The sequence below is a fragment of the Drosophila albomicans genome, chromosome 3 (genome assembly GCF_009650485.2).
Source record: "Drosophila albomicans strain 15112-1751.03 chromosome 3, ASM965048v2, whole genome shotgun sequence".
Taxonomy (NCBI): Eukaryota; Metazoa; Arthropoda; class Insecta; order Diptera; family Drosophilidae; genus Drosophila; species Drosophila albomicans.
In genome coordinates this window covers 12,493,956-12,507,395 of record NC_047629.2, presented here as the reverse complement: position 1 = coordinate 12,507,395, position 13,440 = coordinate 12,493,956, and the positions used below count along the sequence as shown (strand labels likewise).

Sequence of the window (13,440 nt, the reverse complement as noted above, 5' to 3'; positions counted from 1 at the left end):
TTAATACTACATGTAATAGAAATCGACTCAATCAGTGATATATAATATATTATCACATAACACTATAACACATATTATAAGCTGAAAATTTATATAATATAAGACAAAATATTAATTTAGTTGTTATTCATTTTCATATTTTCAATTTTGTCATTTTAAATCTAATTGAGTATGAAATAAGCATTATGATTACATTTGATCTTTTTAGTTTTAATTGAAGAAATTTCTTGATTTTAAATATTGTGTTATTTTTATTAGTCTAGTGAACTTAAGTAACTGAAAATAATTACTTTATAATAAGATATTATACCGTGAAAACTTCTCTAATAACAGTTTACTTCTCCTGGCGAAAACGTGCTCTATAGTGTTCGCCATAGTTTTCAAAGTAAATTTATTCGATCAGACACTCCCCTTGGGTGCACTAAAGTTGCTTTCACTGTGGTTAATAATACATTAAACTTCAACATTTCTACATTTAAGAATAGTATCTTAATGTAAAACTCTAGTTGTCATCACATCATTGGTTTTTTTTTAAAATTAATTAATGCTTCAAATACCAAAGAAGAATTTTATTTTCATTCACAATTTTGTTATGTATTTATGGAACTTTTCCAAACTTTAGTGTAGTCTTGCCTTCGTCTAGACTGAGAGACAATTGTGGTTTATCTGCAATTTGGTTCAAGTTGATAATTCGTTTTTTATGCTAAGCATTTATTGCAAAAGGCAAATGCTGGCTGCCATTGCGCATATTTTAATAACTTATTGGAAATTTTCGTTGAAGCTGCGCATATGAATTTATGTATGAATGAACTCGAACTCGAAACTAAAAACTCAAACGCAAACGCAAACTCAAACTCGAACACGACGAACCCACAGCTCCGGAGGGGGCAGTTCTGGCTTGTTTATGTGATTTTCTGGGCTTGGCCCTCACGACACACTGCAGCAACAGCAGCAACAAATAGTGGTAAGTGCCCCGAGTGCCTAGTGCCAAGTTCTGGGCCTAGCTGCAAATGCAAATGCTGATGACCTTCGTGCATCAAGGACACAAAAAAAGAGATGAAGCCCAAGTGAAGACACAGTTGAGCAGATCATCATCTTTGCTTGATTATGAAATTCTAGAACTGTTTTCTTTTTTTTTTTTTTGTTTGTCGTCTTCTTGTTTTTTGCTCTTTTGCCTGTCAAATCAACACGTTTGTGAGATCAATTCTAATTTGAAATCATGCAAGTGGAAATGCGAATGTGATGTCTGCATCAACTAAGCTGCAACTTTGAGGCATGAGGTGTGTCATTTGTGAATTGGAATTAAAATCCGTAAAATCTATGTGTGCAGAATGCTTTAATCCTTTGATCTGATGCGGAAAATGTTCATGCGGAGAGGAGTGGAGTGGAGGCATCTGGTTTCCCGCTGGTTTTGCGAATGAGCAGCATGCCATGACCATGTCATCATCATCATCATTCCAGCAGTTGACGCTAAAGTGGATTGCGCAAAGTCTTCTCTCCTACTCTGAATACAGGAGCAATGCGCCATCTCACGCACCTGAGATACAGATTCAAATACATGTGAGCGAGTGTGTACGAGTGTGTGTGTGTGTGTGAGGAAGAGGCTAAAAATGAAGCGAAACTAGCTGGCGAGCGAGAGGTTCGTCTGCGTGTTGCCAAAGTCCGTTTGCAAAGTCGAGGATTTCTACCAAAAGGCGAATTAAATTCCTCAATCTTGTGCCAAGTTTATTTTTAGACCAACAGCAGGCAAGCAGACAACAACAACAACAACAACAACAACAACTAGTCGCTTCGAGAACTAGCAATGAAATAAACCAGAGAAAAGGGAAACAACAACAACAACAGCAACAAGTACAGCAGCAACAGCAACAACGAAGTTGCAGAGCAGCCAACAAAGTAAGCACAGAGCACACACAAATGGTGAAGATCACAAGATCAACTAGAAGCAGCAGCAGCAACAGCAGCAGCAGTAAAAGACCAGCAACATGTATAGATGGATATGGATGAATGCTGTTAAGGCGAAGGCCATCCAAATAGCTGCCTTTAGACTCTAAACTCCATAACCCCAACAGCAGCAGCAACAGCTCTAAATCCAGATAGCGAGGATTCAAGACGCGACGCGACGCGACGTGGCGGTCACATTAAACTGAATGCGTCGACAGACGTCAGCAGCAGCAGCAGCAACCGAAGCAACAGCATTTGCAACAGCAACAACAGTTGCAGCAACGTCGGCGTCGGCCCGGCGGCAACCTCAGCAATAACAACAGCAGCAAGCTCAATAAACGATGCACGTAGGGCGTCCCAAAATCTTGGTGCGTTCCTCGATAGAATTTTGATTGCAATACGCACGCACAGCAACAGCCACAGCAGCAGCAGCAACAACAACATCTCAGCCCTAGTTGCAGTCGCAGTGCCAACTTTTTTGCTGTTGCCCAGCAGCAAAGCAAAGGCAGTCAACAACCGCCTAGACTCGATCGAAGGAAGCGCAACAACCAGGCCCAGGCCCAGGCCAAGACTCAGACCCAAGCCGAAGCCCAGCCTCAGACTCAGACCCTAGAACCTTGCCCAGGCCCTGGGCCCAACTGGGAAAATGAACGCATTCCATTTCCCATGACTCTTAATCACCTGGCCATTATTATATTTAGTCGTACTCGGACTTGTATATAATTATGGCCCACACCCACCTATAGCCAGCTATTTATCCAGCCATGTGTCGAATTGGATTAAATATTGATTAAGAAGAAGGCAGAGCAGAAGGCAAGCCAACACCCAAGTCATAGCGAATGTAAACTCTAGCTGAACTGCAGCTAATCCTTGACAGCCTTACCTAATGCAATGCCACTAGAAATATCCGACAAGATCTGAGAAGAGAAGACAGACTGTCAACAAGAATTGTAATAGATAGGCTTTAAATGCTGTATTCAAATTTGCAATGGGCAAATGCTGGTGGTAAAGGATTCAACAATCAGTGAGAACTCATTAGCATTATTTACAGCGTGTGTACATCTAATTAACAGTGTGTAACGATTTCCTTTCTTTCTCCGCTGGATGACGCCATTTTACAGCCAGCACTCTAAACTGATAAATAAACAGACAGACAGCCAGCCAGTCAGTCGGACTTGGGTGAAAAGCATAAATTATATATAAACACAGTCCGAAGTTATACTACGTGCATCTGCAGATATATTAAAAGAATATTAACATTTCATATTGCGGGCTTTTTATGCCCGACCCACAGAGAGTTAAAAAGGTATAATGACTTGTTGGAAATTATAATTATATGTCTAGAGATTTTGCTATGACTGTCTATAATTATAATATTTATTTTGTTTTGACTACTGTAATCTAAAATATGATCATACAATATTATAAATAAATGTTTACCGGGTATCGCTGCGTCGATTGCAGTTTTAAATTATGAATTTTTACTTGGCGGTTCAAGATGTCTTTGGTGGGGGCACCCGCAGACTTATTGTCAAAATGCAAAAGAGAAGATCATTATTACATTTCACGCTTCCAGGCAGGAATCGTAAAACCGAAACCACAAACCAGTCGAAACGTCGACGTTGACGTCGCTGCTGTCGTTGTCGTTGCTGTTGACGTTGACGTCGACGGCAAACTGCGATAGCGTACCAAATTAATGGAACGATCGCGCAGGGCTGAAGTTGGAGCTTGAACTGTGGCCAGCTGCCAGGGGTGTTGGGGGAAGGGACGGGAACGGGCACGGGACGGGGACAGGGCCCTAAGACAAGCCACAAGTCAGAGTCAGAGTCAGAACCAGGTAAGAAGTGGGACCAGCAGAACCTACAAAAACAAAAAAAAGAACCAAAGCGACGTTGTGGGAGAAAGAATAAAACTAACAATGAACAGCGGCGACTGCGACTCCCATTGGAAAAGACGACGACGAAAGACGACTTGCAGCACAGGCACGTCTGCAAGTGTATGCGTGTGTGTGCTGCTATAAGCGTGTGTGTGTGTGTGTGTGTTTGGTATTTCGGTTTTGGCCCTCTTGTCTGTACCTTTGCGTCGCGTCGCGTCGCGGCTTTATTGCGCTCTTTGTCTAGCACCGAGTGCTGAGTTCCAACACCAAGCCGAAGACCAAGACCATGGGCAAGAAGTCATCAAGTCCCAGTGCCGCACGATCGCAAGCACGCACACACACATACACACTCACACACACACACACTTGCACTAAGCCACAGCGCGTTCCAGCAATCACATCCACGAAATGCGCAAATAGTCAGAGTTCGGGAACGGGAACGGGAATGGGAATAAGCACGGGTCTGAGATAGGGTTCGGGTTCGGGTTTTGGACTCGGTTTCGGTTTTTGTTCTTGGCTTTTCTTCTTGGTGTTAGCCACTGTCACATTTCGTATTCTTTGGCTTATTCCATTGCTGGCTCATTCATTCATGATCTCACACACACATACAGTCTTACTGACGCACACATGTGCAGTTTGGTCTCCGACAATTTCCTTTTTAAGCTAACAATCTGGCCCTCTTCACGACATTTACCTTTGTGTACTTGGCCAAGCAACATTACTTCAGTTCTTCAGTTCTGCTTCAGAGCCGCAGTTAGTTCCAAAGTCCTCAGAATCAAGTTCTAATTGTGTGTCCGTTTGGTCAAAGGATTAAAGACGCGTCTCAAGGTGTGCCTGAATCTATATCTGTGTCTGTGTGCCTGCATAAGTGTGTGTGCTAGGTGCGACTCATCGTCTTCGTTTTCGTCTTCGCCTCGAATCGTTTCGTTTCGTTTCGTTCTGCGCGCATTGGAAGAGGAAGTTCACACAGAAACTGGAATTAAAATTGGAATTGGAAGTATTGGCGTTCTGGAAGTAACAGCCAACAGCAACAGCAGCAGCAGCGACAGCGGCGACAGCGCAGCAGCGAGTTTGTTCTTCAGTTTCTTGACGGTTCGCGGTTGCGTGATATAGCCTGGATATCACTCCGTTCAGTCGAAGGCTTACAGTGAACGCGACGAAAAGTGCCAACGGTTCTTCGGACTCTCAACAAAGAGCATAGAGAATAGCATCAATCGCGTTCGATATCGCTTTTGCTCAAACTAACCCAGTAAACACATCTTGAAGTGAATATGGCCAAAATCATTTTGTTTTGTGTGCTCAGCCTTTTGGCATGCGCTGCAGGTTAGTAAAAGTTATTCTTATTATTAATAACTAAACAAAATTAGAAATGCACAAAACAAAAATACAATATTCATAAAAAAAGAATGATATATGAATTGTTTCTATTGAAGAATATAATACCGCCGAAAACTTTAATAAAAGTTCATATATTATAAAACGATCCAATTTACAAAAATTTGTAATACTTTCTCCTAGTAGTAGAACTTTTGTTTTATTATTTTTTAAATTACCAATTGTTCCAATTTTCAAAAACTTTAAATATTTTTTCCAAGAATATCAGAATTCTTTATTTTATTATCTCTTCATAATTTTTGTTAATATTGTTTCGTTTGATTTGAAAAAAAAATTATTTATTTTTTTATACGATAAAAACATAAATAATAATTTTTTAACTTGAGGATTATTTTCAAAATTCATTTCATAGATATTTTCCGTAAATTGTAGTTTTTCAATTTAATTAATGTAGCAAAAGAAAGGTGTAGAAAGAACAGAAAAAAAATTATATGAATAAATCTACGCAGAATACACAAATACTTTATGAACTATCATTATAATATGATAGTCATTAAGCGGGAATAATTTTCTTTTTTCCATCGATGACGCCCAAGCGAATTCTCTGATAGGCTAAGGGGCAGATGGAGCGGGAAGTTGTTAGATTTGATTGGGTTGTTCTCATTTCCCGATCCGCTCATTCTTCTTAGCTCCAAGCTGTTTTTTGTTTTTATCAATTTCATTCGCTATCCCCAGCATCTGTAGGCAGCATCTGCTGCAGCTGGCGATGCATAATAATCATTTGGTTGCTAACCGGAGGGAAGTTAGGTGCCAACAAATAACTAGGCTTACCGTCATTTGATTACATTTGCGCCTCAAGCCGCGATCCTCGCAGCTTGCAGCTTGCAACTTGCAAAGATCAAAGATCTGGCCACTAGTCGTACTCTGTCGACTGTGAGTTCTCAAACTGACTCTGAGTGCATCATTAGAGACGTGCTAGATTCGTGTACTATCTATCGTTACAATTTACTCGAATGAGGGGGAAGCCACTCACTCGATCGTAATTACCTTCAAATTATAGTGCCCAAGTAGGTTTGAAGACGGGAAACTGGGCAAAATGCACTTCAATTATTGGGTTACTCGTTGGCGAGTTCATCCTCAGTCCAAGCTCCGATCAAATTAGCTGCAATTCCAAAGTGGATGCCCACTCGGACTACATTTACGGATGATAGATGAAATCAATTGCGATTACTCCAATTTTCTGTTGATTTCAGGAAAACTAAACCAGAACCCAAGGCTATCATTAGTCAACAAATTGAATAACGTATTGACACAAAGTTTTGCTTCACGAGCAAGAGATGTGCATTTAGTTCTAACAATCTTGAATAACTGTAAAGCAACAGAACAATTTGATCTGTGATCCATCTTTGGAAAATAGTAATAGGGAAATAAAAGTATAGTTTAAATTCGCCTTTTCTTCTAATTAAATAAACAAGGTAAGGAACATAATATACGATTTTTAGAGGAAATAGTATTTACAAAATATATCTTAAATATATTTTGTTATCTTTTGCAAATGTAAAATGTGCTTAAGGTAAAGATGTAGTTCCCTTTAATAATATAACAAAAAACTTATATTGTAAGAAACTTTGTTATACAGAAAAGAAATTAGATAGAGGATAGATAGAGTACTTCCTATTGGAAGTATTTTTAGTTTCCGAACACATCATATTTCTATACTTATCTATACATCTGTCAGTCTCTTTGTCAGTCCTTCGTTTGCTTATTGAAATCAGAAGACTTTGGCTTCGTGTGTGTCTTGCATTTAAATCGCCGGAAATAATTTAATATACAAACAGACGCGCATACAAAGGTAGAAGAAGATTGGGCCCTCGGTCTATAGATATACTATATGTGTGTGTTAGTGTGTGTGTTTGTATGTACTACAAACATAAAGTACACATATACTCTACTGACTGGCCGGTCGTACCTCCTCTATTCATGACAAGTTCCATAAATAGTCAACTGTCCGCCGAGGGCAGCCTTCCGTTTGCCTAGAGGCATCGTCGAATCAGAATTGAAAACGAAAATGTCTCTTAGCTTGGCTTCGATGTTCGACGTTTGTCATGAGGCCAACACATATACAACATTGATGTTGTTGCTGTTGTTGTTGTAGTATTTGTTTAGCACGCTTTGAGTGCCTGACCAAGAGTCAAAGTGAAGTCAAAAAGAAGAAGACACAAGGGATACATCTTGCTCCGACTACCTGTTGTCCATGTCCGAAACGAAACGAATCGAAATCAAATAAAATGAAACGAAACGAAAGCAGTCAAGTCATTGTCAGTGTGTGTGTGTGTGTGTGTGTGTGTGTTGAGGCTGGTTCTTTATTTCTTTTTATTATTATTTATGTTGGGATTGTTTGACTGTCTGAATGGGGAGATTATGTAAGAAGAAAAACCCCGAAAAATAAAATAGAGATGAAGGCAACTACTTTCGTTCTTTGGGCATTGGGCTAATTAATGTCATCAACGCCATTATTTCCTCATCGGATTTTGTGTAATTAGCTTTTGTTGCTGTATCTGTGTATCTTCTGTCTGCATCTGATTCTACGGCTCGGGTCATAGACCGATAAATGCTCCTGGTCATCATCATCATTATCATTAAAACGCTGGCCAATGAATCACCCAGCACTCGCTTCGGTGTTGAATTAACTTTGGGCCCCAAGTCCAAAAACTTCTGTTGGCTTCTGCTTTTTATAGCAATCCAAGAGATACGCTAAAAAATGTGTTTTGTCATTCGGATTGCTCGTTTTGGTAATCCTATTCAATGATATTTACTTTGGACATCTTTTGATTACCCATTCGATGCCGCAACGAAACGAATAGAAATTATATCGTATATATTTACCGTTACGGTTACGCATGGCGATTACTCAATATTCAGAGCGGACCTTCTCGCTCTTTAGGGTTCAGTGGCCGGCATTAACTAATTCACATTGTGAAATTGTTTGTTCTTTTTCTTATATATTTTTGTTTGTTTGTTTTTTTTTTTGTTAGGTCAACGCATTACAACCATACATCTGGATGGCGTGCAGTACTTCATCAGTCGGATGAATCCCTATTCGCCGGAACTGAACTACTTCCTGGCCTATCAGTACTGTCGATCCCTGGGCCTGCAGTTGGCCTCGTTCGAGACGAAGGAGAAGGCCGAATCGATGACCACGTATCTGAAGAATGCCGGCTATGGTAACTACGATTTCTGGACATCCGGAAATCGCTTGGGCACGGGAATGTTCCTATGGATGAGCACCGGTTTGCCGTTTAATGCCACATTCGATTTCTTCGAGAACTCGGCCGATGCCATCCAGGCTGGCCTCCTCGATCCTGTCGATCACAACAGCAACACCTCTCCCCAGCGCACAGCACGCGACAGGTAAGACAGAGCAAGGATTTGATATCCTTTAGCAAGGATCCTCATCGTCAGGATCGATGCAAATGCTGAAGATTAAACGTTGGCAACGCAAATGCAAACGCAATTTTGCTTGATCTTTATAGCAGCAGTGGTGCCGAGAAGGGCTGCGTCATCCTCAAGCAGCCGACGCTCAAGTGGATGCCCGAGGACTGCTCGGACGTCAAGGACTTCATTTGCGAACAGACCCGTTGCTATTACTACAACTATGGCAGCATTCCGGTCTCTTCTGCGCAGGGGTAAGGACAACTAGAGAGCATGGGCGCCACTAAAAAAATCGATATAAAAAACACAAAAAAAAAAATAAGAATCAAATAAATCAATCAAACAATAAAACAAAATAACTGAATAATTTATAAGAGAGTAACATAAATATAAACATAATGAAATCGATATACGAGAATGCTTAAGCGAATGTCCTTAATTAAGATACAGACAAATAAACATAAACAATTGATAAAACCACATCGTGATTAATAAAAGTTAATTTAGTTGACCACAAAAAACAAAAAAAAAACAAAACGAAAAAAACAAAAATAAATTACTATCAGAAATTCAATACAAAACAATGGAACGTTCAGTTCAAAAAGTAATACAAAACTTAATCAAATAGGTGAGCTAAACCCCAAATCGTTACAAATACAAATATACACTACACACACTCAAAGCGGGTATACTGGACATCTGTATACCTCGCTATCTACCTAATACAGAAGACTAATGCGAAGCTATCAGCCTATTACTAACTTACAGATCACTAAAACTGATATTGTATCACGATATCGGGCAAAACAAAACACGAAAACTTCCCTTTGCTATATGAGAGTCCCCTTTAGATGTCCCCTCAACCCCCGAGAATGTTGTGCAATCAGGCGAGAGAGTTTTCAGCTTCATTTTATCAATGGCAGAAGATACATTATACAAGGTCCAAGTAGATTTTCTTCGAAAAGATTCTTCTTAGAAGGGATCTGTAGAATATTTTGTAGCTCTTTTGCTACTACTGTAATTATACAAAATTCTTCAAATATAATACTAATTATTTCCTTACAGAAGTATACATTTTTGAATATAGCGGAAAGAAAATATATTTAGCAAATATTTTCAAATTCATTAATTTTAAGAAGTCCCAAAACTATTTGTAAATACTATATTAGGTTTTTTATGTTTGAAATTTTAAAAAAATTAGAATTTCTAAAAAAATATTAAAATTATCACTCTTTAAACAATTTGTATTCCATTAAAATATGAATGTTTCCGGTACTTAATACCATCCTAAAAAAAAATGAGAATACCCATCACCGAAAATAAGGAGTTAATAAAAAATTGGGATAAAATAATAGGATTATTAGATAACTTAGGAAATATTGGGGAAATATAATTACAGATACTTTTCATAGAATATATATTAAAAAACTCTCCAAGTTTAAATCACCTTAATTCCCTTGCAGTTTGCACAACTTTGCCGAAGGGTGAGCAGGATTCTATTTCGAGGCTACTTTCGAGACTCTTGCTAAACAAATTGGTGGTTTGGGGCTTAGCTTGTTGTTAAATTGTCGTTAAATTTGATGTTAATGATAATGTTAATGTTAATGTTGCTGTTGTTGCCATCAAGATTTGTGTTCAACTAACTAACTTTAGATACAATCTCGCACTTTCGCACTAACCCAAATGCCAAGCTCGCTGCCAGTCGAATGACATATTTACTAAGAGAAGAGTAACTAATACTCTTCCTCGAACTCGAACTCAATCGAATCCAAGTAATGCAATTCGTTTTGTTTTGCTTCTTGTTTCGTTTCGGTTTACTGTAGACGCCCCATCACCTCGACGACACCGCGTCCGCCCGTCTCGCTGCTCAATCTGGCGACAACGACACCGCTGCCACTCATCATGTCCACCAGCGGCAGCATGTTCGCCAAGGCAAAGTCATCGGTGGGCGATAATGCCGCGGATGCCTCGCAGCAGCCATCGACTGTGTGGTTCAAGCTGAATCACGATCGTTCGCTGGTGGATGCCCCAACTGCTGATATGGATGCTGAGCTCGAGGCGGATGTGGAGGAGCACGACGATGCTGATGGCGAAACCGATTTCGATGAGCACGAACAGGAGCACGAACACGAACACGAGCATGAACACGATGCCAGCGATGTGTCCAATGAGCATGCCCGTGAGCTGAACGATGCCGACGATGTGAAGGAGCATGTGTTCCCATTGAACGACAACGAACTGCACAACGAAATGCATTCGATTGAGGAGCTGCAGTTGCAATTGCAAGCGCATGGCAACGACGAGGAACATCAAGAGGCCGATGAGGATAACCAGGAGACATCTGATGACAACAGCAGCGTCGAACATGAGGCTGAAGTCGAACATGAAGTCGAACACGAAGCTGAGGCGGAGACGGACTCTCACAATGATGTGCCAGCTCCAGCTGTAGCTGCACCTCCAGCTCCAGCGGTCACAATGCCCAGCTCCACGGAGTCGCCCGGCATTGAGGTGCGTCTCAAGCAGATTGCGCAGGACTTTGAGAAGATGACCAGTTCCCAAGAGTTACAGCGTGCCTCTGCCGTCAGCAAAGATGAGATCACGCCTCAGTCTTCGCTGTCGCTGAGCGATCTGATACGCACGTTGCGTCCCAATGAGCAGCAGATCATTCCCCAGATCGATTCGGACTACTCGAATGCCATGCGTGTGCTCGGCAAGACTTCGGCTGTTGTCGTCAACAACAACAACAACAACAACGATGATTCGCGCAAGTTCAAGGTGCTGCCGGAGCCGCATAGCTATTAATCGTAATCTCCTCGTAATCGATAAATGCTATCGTCTATCGTAATCGCTCTCCAGGTGTATTTGGCGGGGGGCCTCTGTCCCGGGTTCCACTGAGGAATGCTCATTTTCTATTTGAAAATGGCACTTCTCTCTGCGGACCTGCGACAGACTAGACGATGACTTTTTCTAGCACTAGCATTATCGAGTAGCTATCGATTAGTTATCGCATTAAGAGCAACTTAATTACTTACGATTTACCTAACTATTATATTATGCTTTAATTGTATGACAAAAACAAAACACAAAACACACTCTTGATTAATAAAACGAATTTGGTAAATGTAAAATGAGACTCAACTTCACTCACTCCCTAATCATTCGCTTCATCGCGTTCAAGATGCAGGGTCAACGCTTCCTATACAGCAGATGAGCTGTGCTTTACGATTGCGACTGCGACGCGAAGTCGGGACTGGGATTGTGATTTATTTGGGCTTTGTTAATGCGGCCATAAAGGCCAATAAACATAAATTAGACACTAGAATCTAAAATGTTATGGGACCTTTTATAGCAGGTCTCGTTGCGAGACTTTTCTGCGGCTGAATTTGCAAATCATTTTTCTTAATTTAAAGAGGATTTGTGCGCAAACGCAGACGCAGACGCATCACATCAGCTTTTATGAAGACGCGTTGGTCACTGGGCAATGGACAAAAGACAGACAGAAAACACAAGACACAAGACAGGTACTGCCACCCGCCAAGTCAGCTCAGAGATCTTCCCTCGCCTACAGCAACAACAGCAACATGCAGCATCGTGAAGCTCTCCTTGATTTTGGCTGCAGCAGCATCAGCAGCAGCAGAAGACAAAGAAGTAGAAGACGGCGAGCAAAGAGGCTTGTCTTTGACTTTGACTTCAAGTCTGAGAGTTCGTTTGAAGTTCTGCTGACTGATGTTGATGTTGTTGCTGCCGCGGAAAGTGGTTAATGAAAGAACCTGCACACACACACACACACACATACACAAAGACGTCGCCCAACGTTATTGTTGTTGCTGTTGTTGTTGGCGGGAAGACAACCTTGAAAAGAATAGCAGGGTCCAACGAACGAATATAAAAAGTTTCTCTTTTGCTGAAACGGCAATCTCAGACTCACAAAAAGGTAAACATTCCTCACGTACATGTTTGAAATGCAGCAGCAACAGCCGCAGCCACAGCAACGCCAACAACAACCACAACAGCAGCAACAACAACCACATTTTAGTGGCAACAACAGCAACAGGTAACAACTGGGAGAATTGGGTTTCCAACTTAAGACTCATTCTTCATTCTTCTGCGTCGCGCTGTAGTTTTCTCCTTTTGCTTAAATTTGTTTCTGATAAAAATATTTTGATATATGACTAGCTGTTATCAAGAACTACTAAAGCTACATTCGAGTTTTTACGACTCGGAAATACCCTAGGAATTTTAGACAATGTAAGAAAAAAATAAAAATTTAAAATTTAAAATCCTAAATGTACAAGTTTTCAATAAAAAATAATATTCAAACAATAAGCTTGTGTATAAAATATAAAGCTTATGTATAAAGTTAAAATATAATAATAATACATATAAAGATTTTTGAGTTATGTTCTTATTAAACAGTGAATGAATGAATGAAATGAAAAATATAAAGATTTTTGAGTTATGATCTTATTGAACAATGAAATAAAGATAATAATTTACAATTAGATTGTTTTATTTTTTATAAATTAAGGAAACAATTAAACACTCCACTCATTTGTTATTTGTATTGTACTAATATATATTTTTATATACGCTACCCATATGGTATAGGTAGGTATAACATTGTGCCTCCATGACAATCTGTTATATTTTGCACACACTTTTGAATGTAGTACTATATAAATATAACAAATATAGTATTTGCTATAATTTTAGTATACTAACTTGATATATTTTAAAATTAATACCGCACAGTTTTGCTTTCATTAAAAATGAGTAGCGGGTATCTCGCAGTCGAGCACACTCGACTTTAGCTTTCTTACTCCTTTGTTTAAATTTAACTCACTTACATTTAT

General features: G+C 39.9%; 1 protein-coding gene across 3 annotated transcripts; it reads left to right on the top strand.

Annotated features, from left to right (window-relative positions):
* Window positions 1-4,715: 4,715 nt before the first annotated feature.
* Window positions 4,716-11,715, top strand: LOC117571465 (putative uncharacterized protein DDB_G0271982). Of its 3 annotated transcripts, none has more exons than XM_034253618.2 (4): window positions 4,717-5,143; window positions 8,191-8,566; window positions 8,692-8,841; window positions 10,411-11,715. In XM_034253618.2, exons 1-4 carry the CDS (start codon window positions 5,092-5,094, stop codon window positions 11,387-11,389), a joined length of 1,557 nt encoding a protein of 518 aa, XP_034109509.1. In that variant the 5' UTR covers window positions 4,717-5,091; the 3' UTR covers window positions 11,390-11,715. The 3 variants fall into 3 exon arrangements, with proteins under 3 accessions (XP_051860686.1, XP_034109509.1, XP_034109508.1); XM_034253617.2 differs by having other exon boundaries at window positions 4,719-5,143; window positions 8,689-8,841; XM_052004726.1 differs by lacking the exon at window positions 10,411-11,715 and having other exon boundaries at window positions 4,716-5,143; window positions 8,692-9,203.
* The last annotated feature ends 1,725 nt before the right edge of the window (window positions 11,716-13,440 follow it).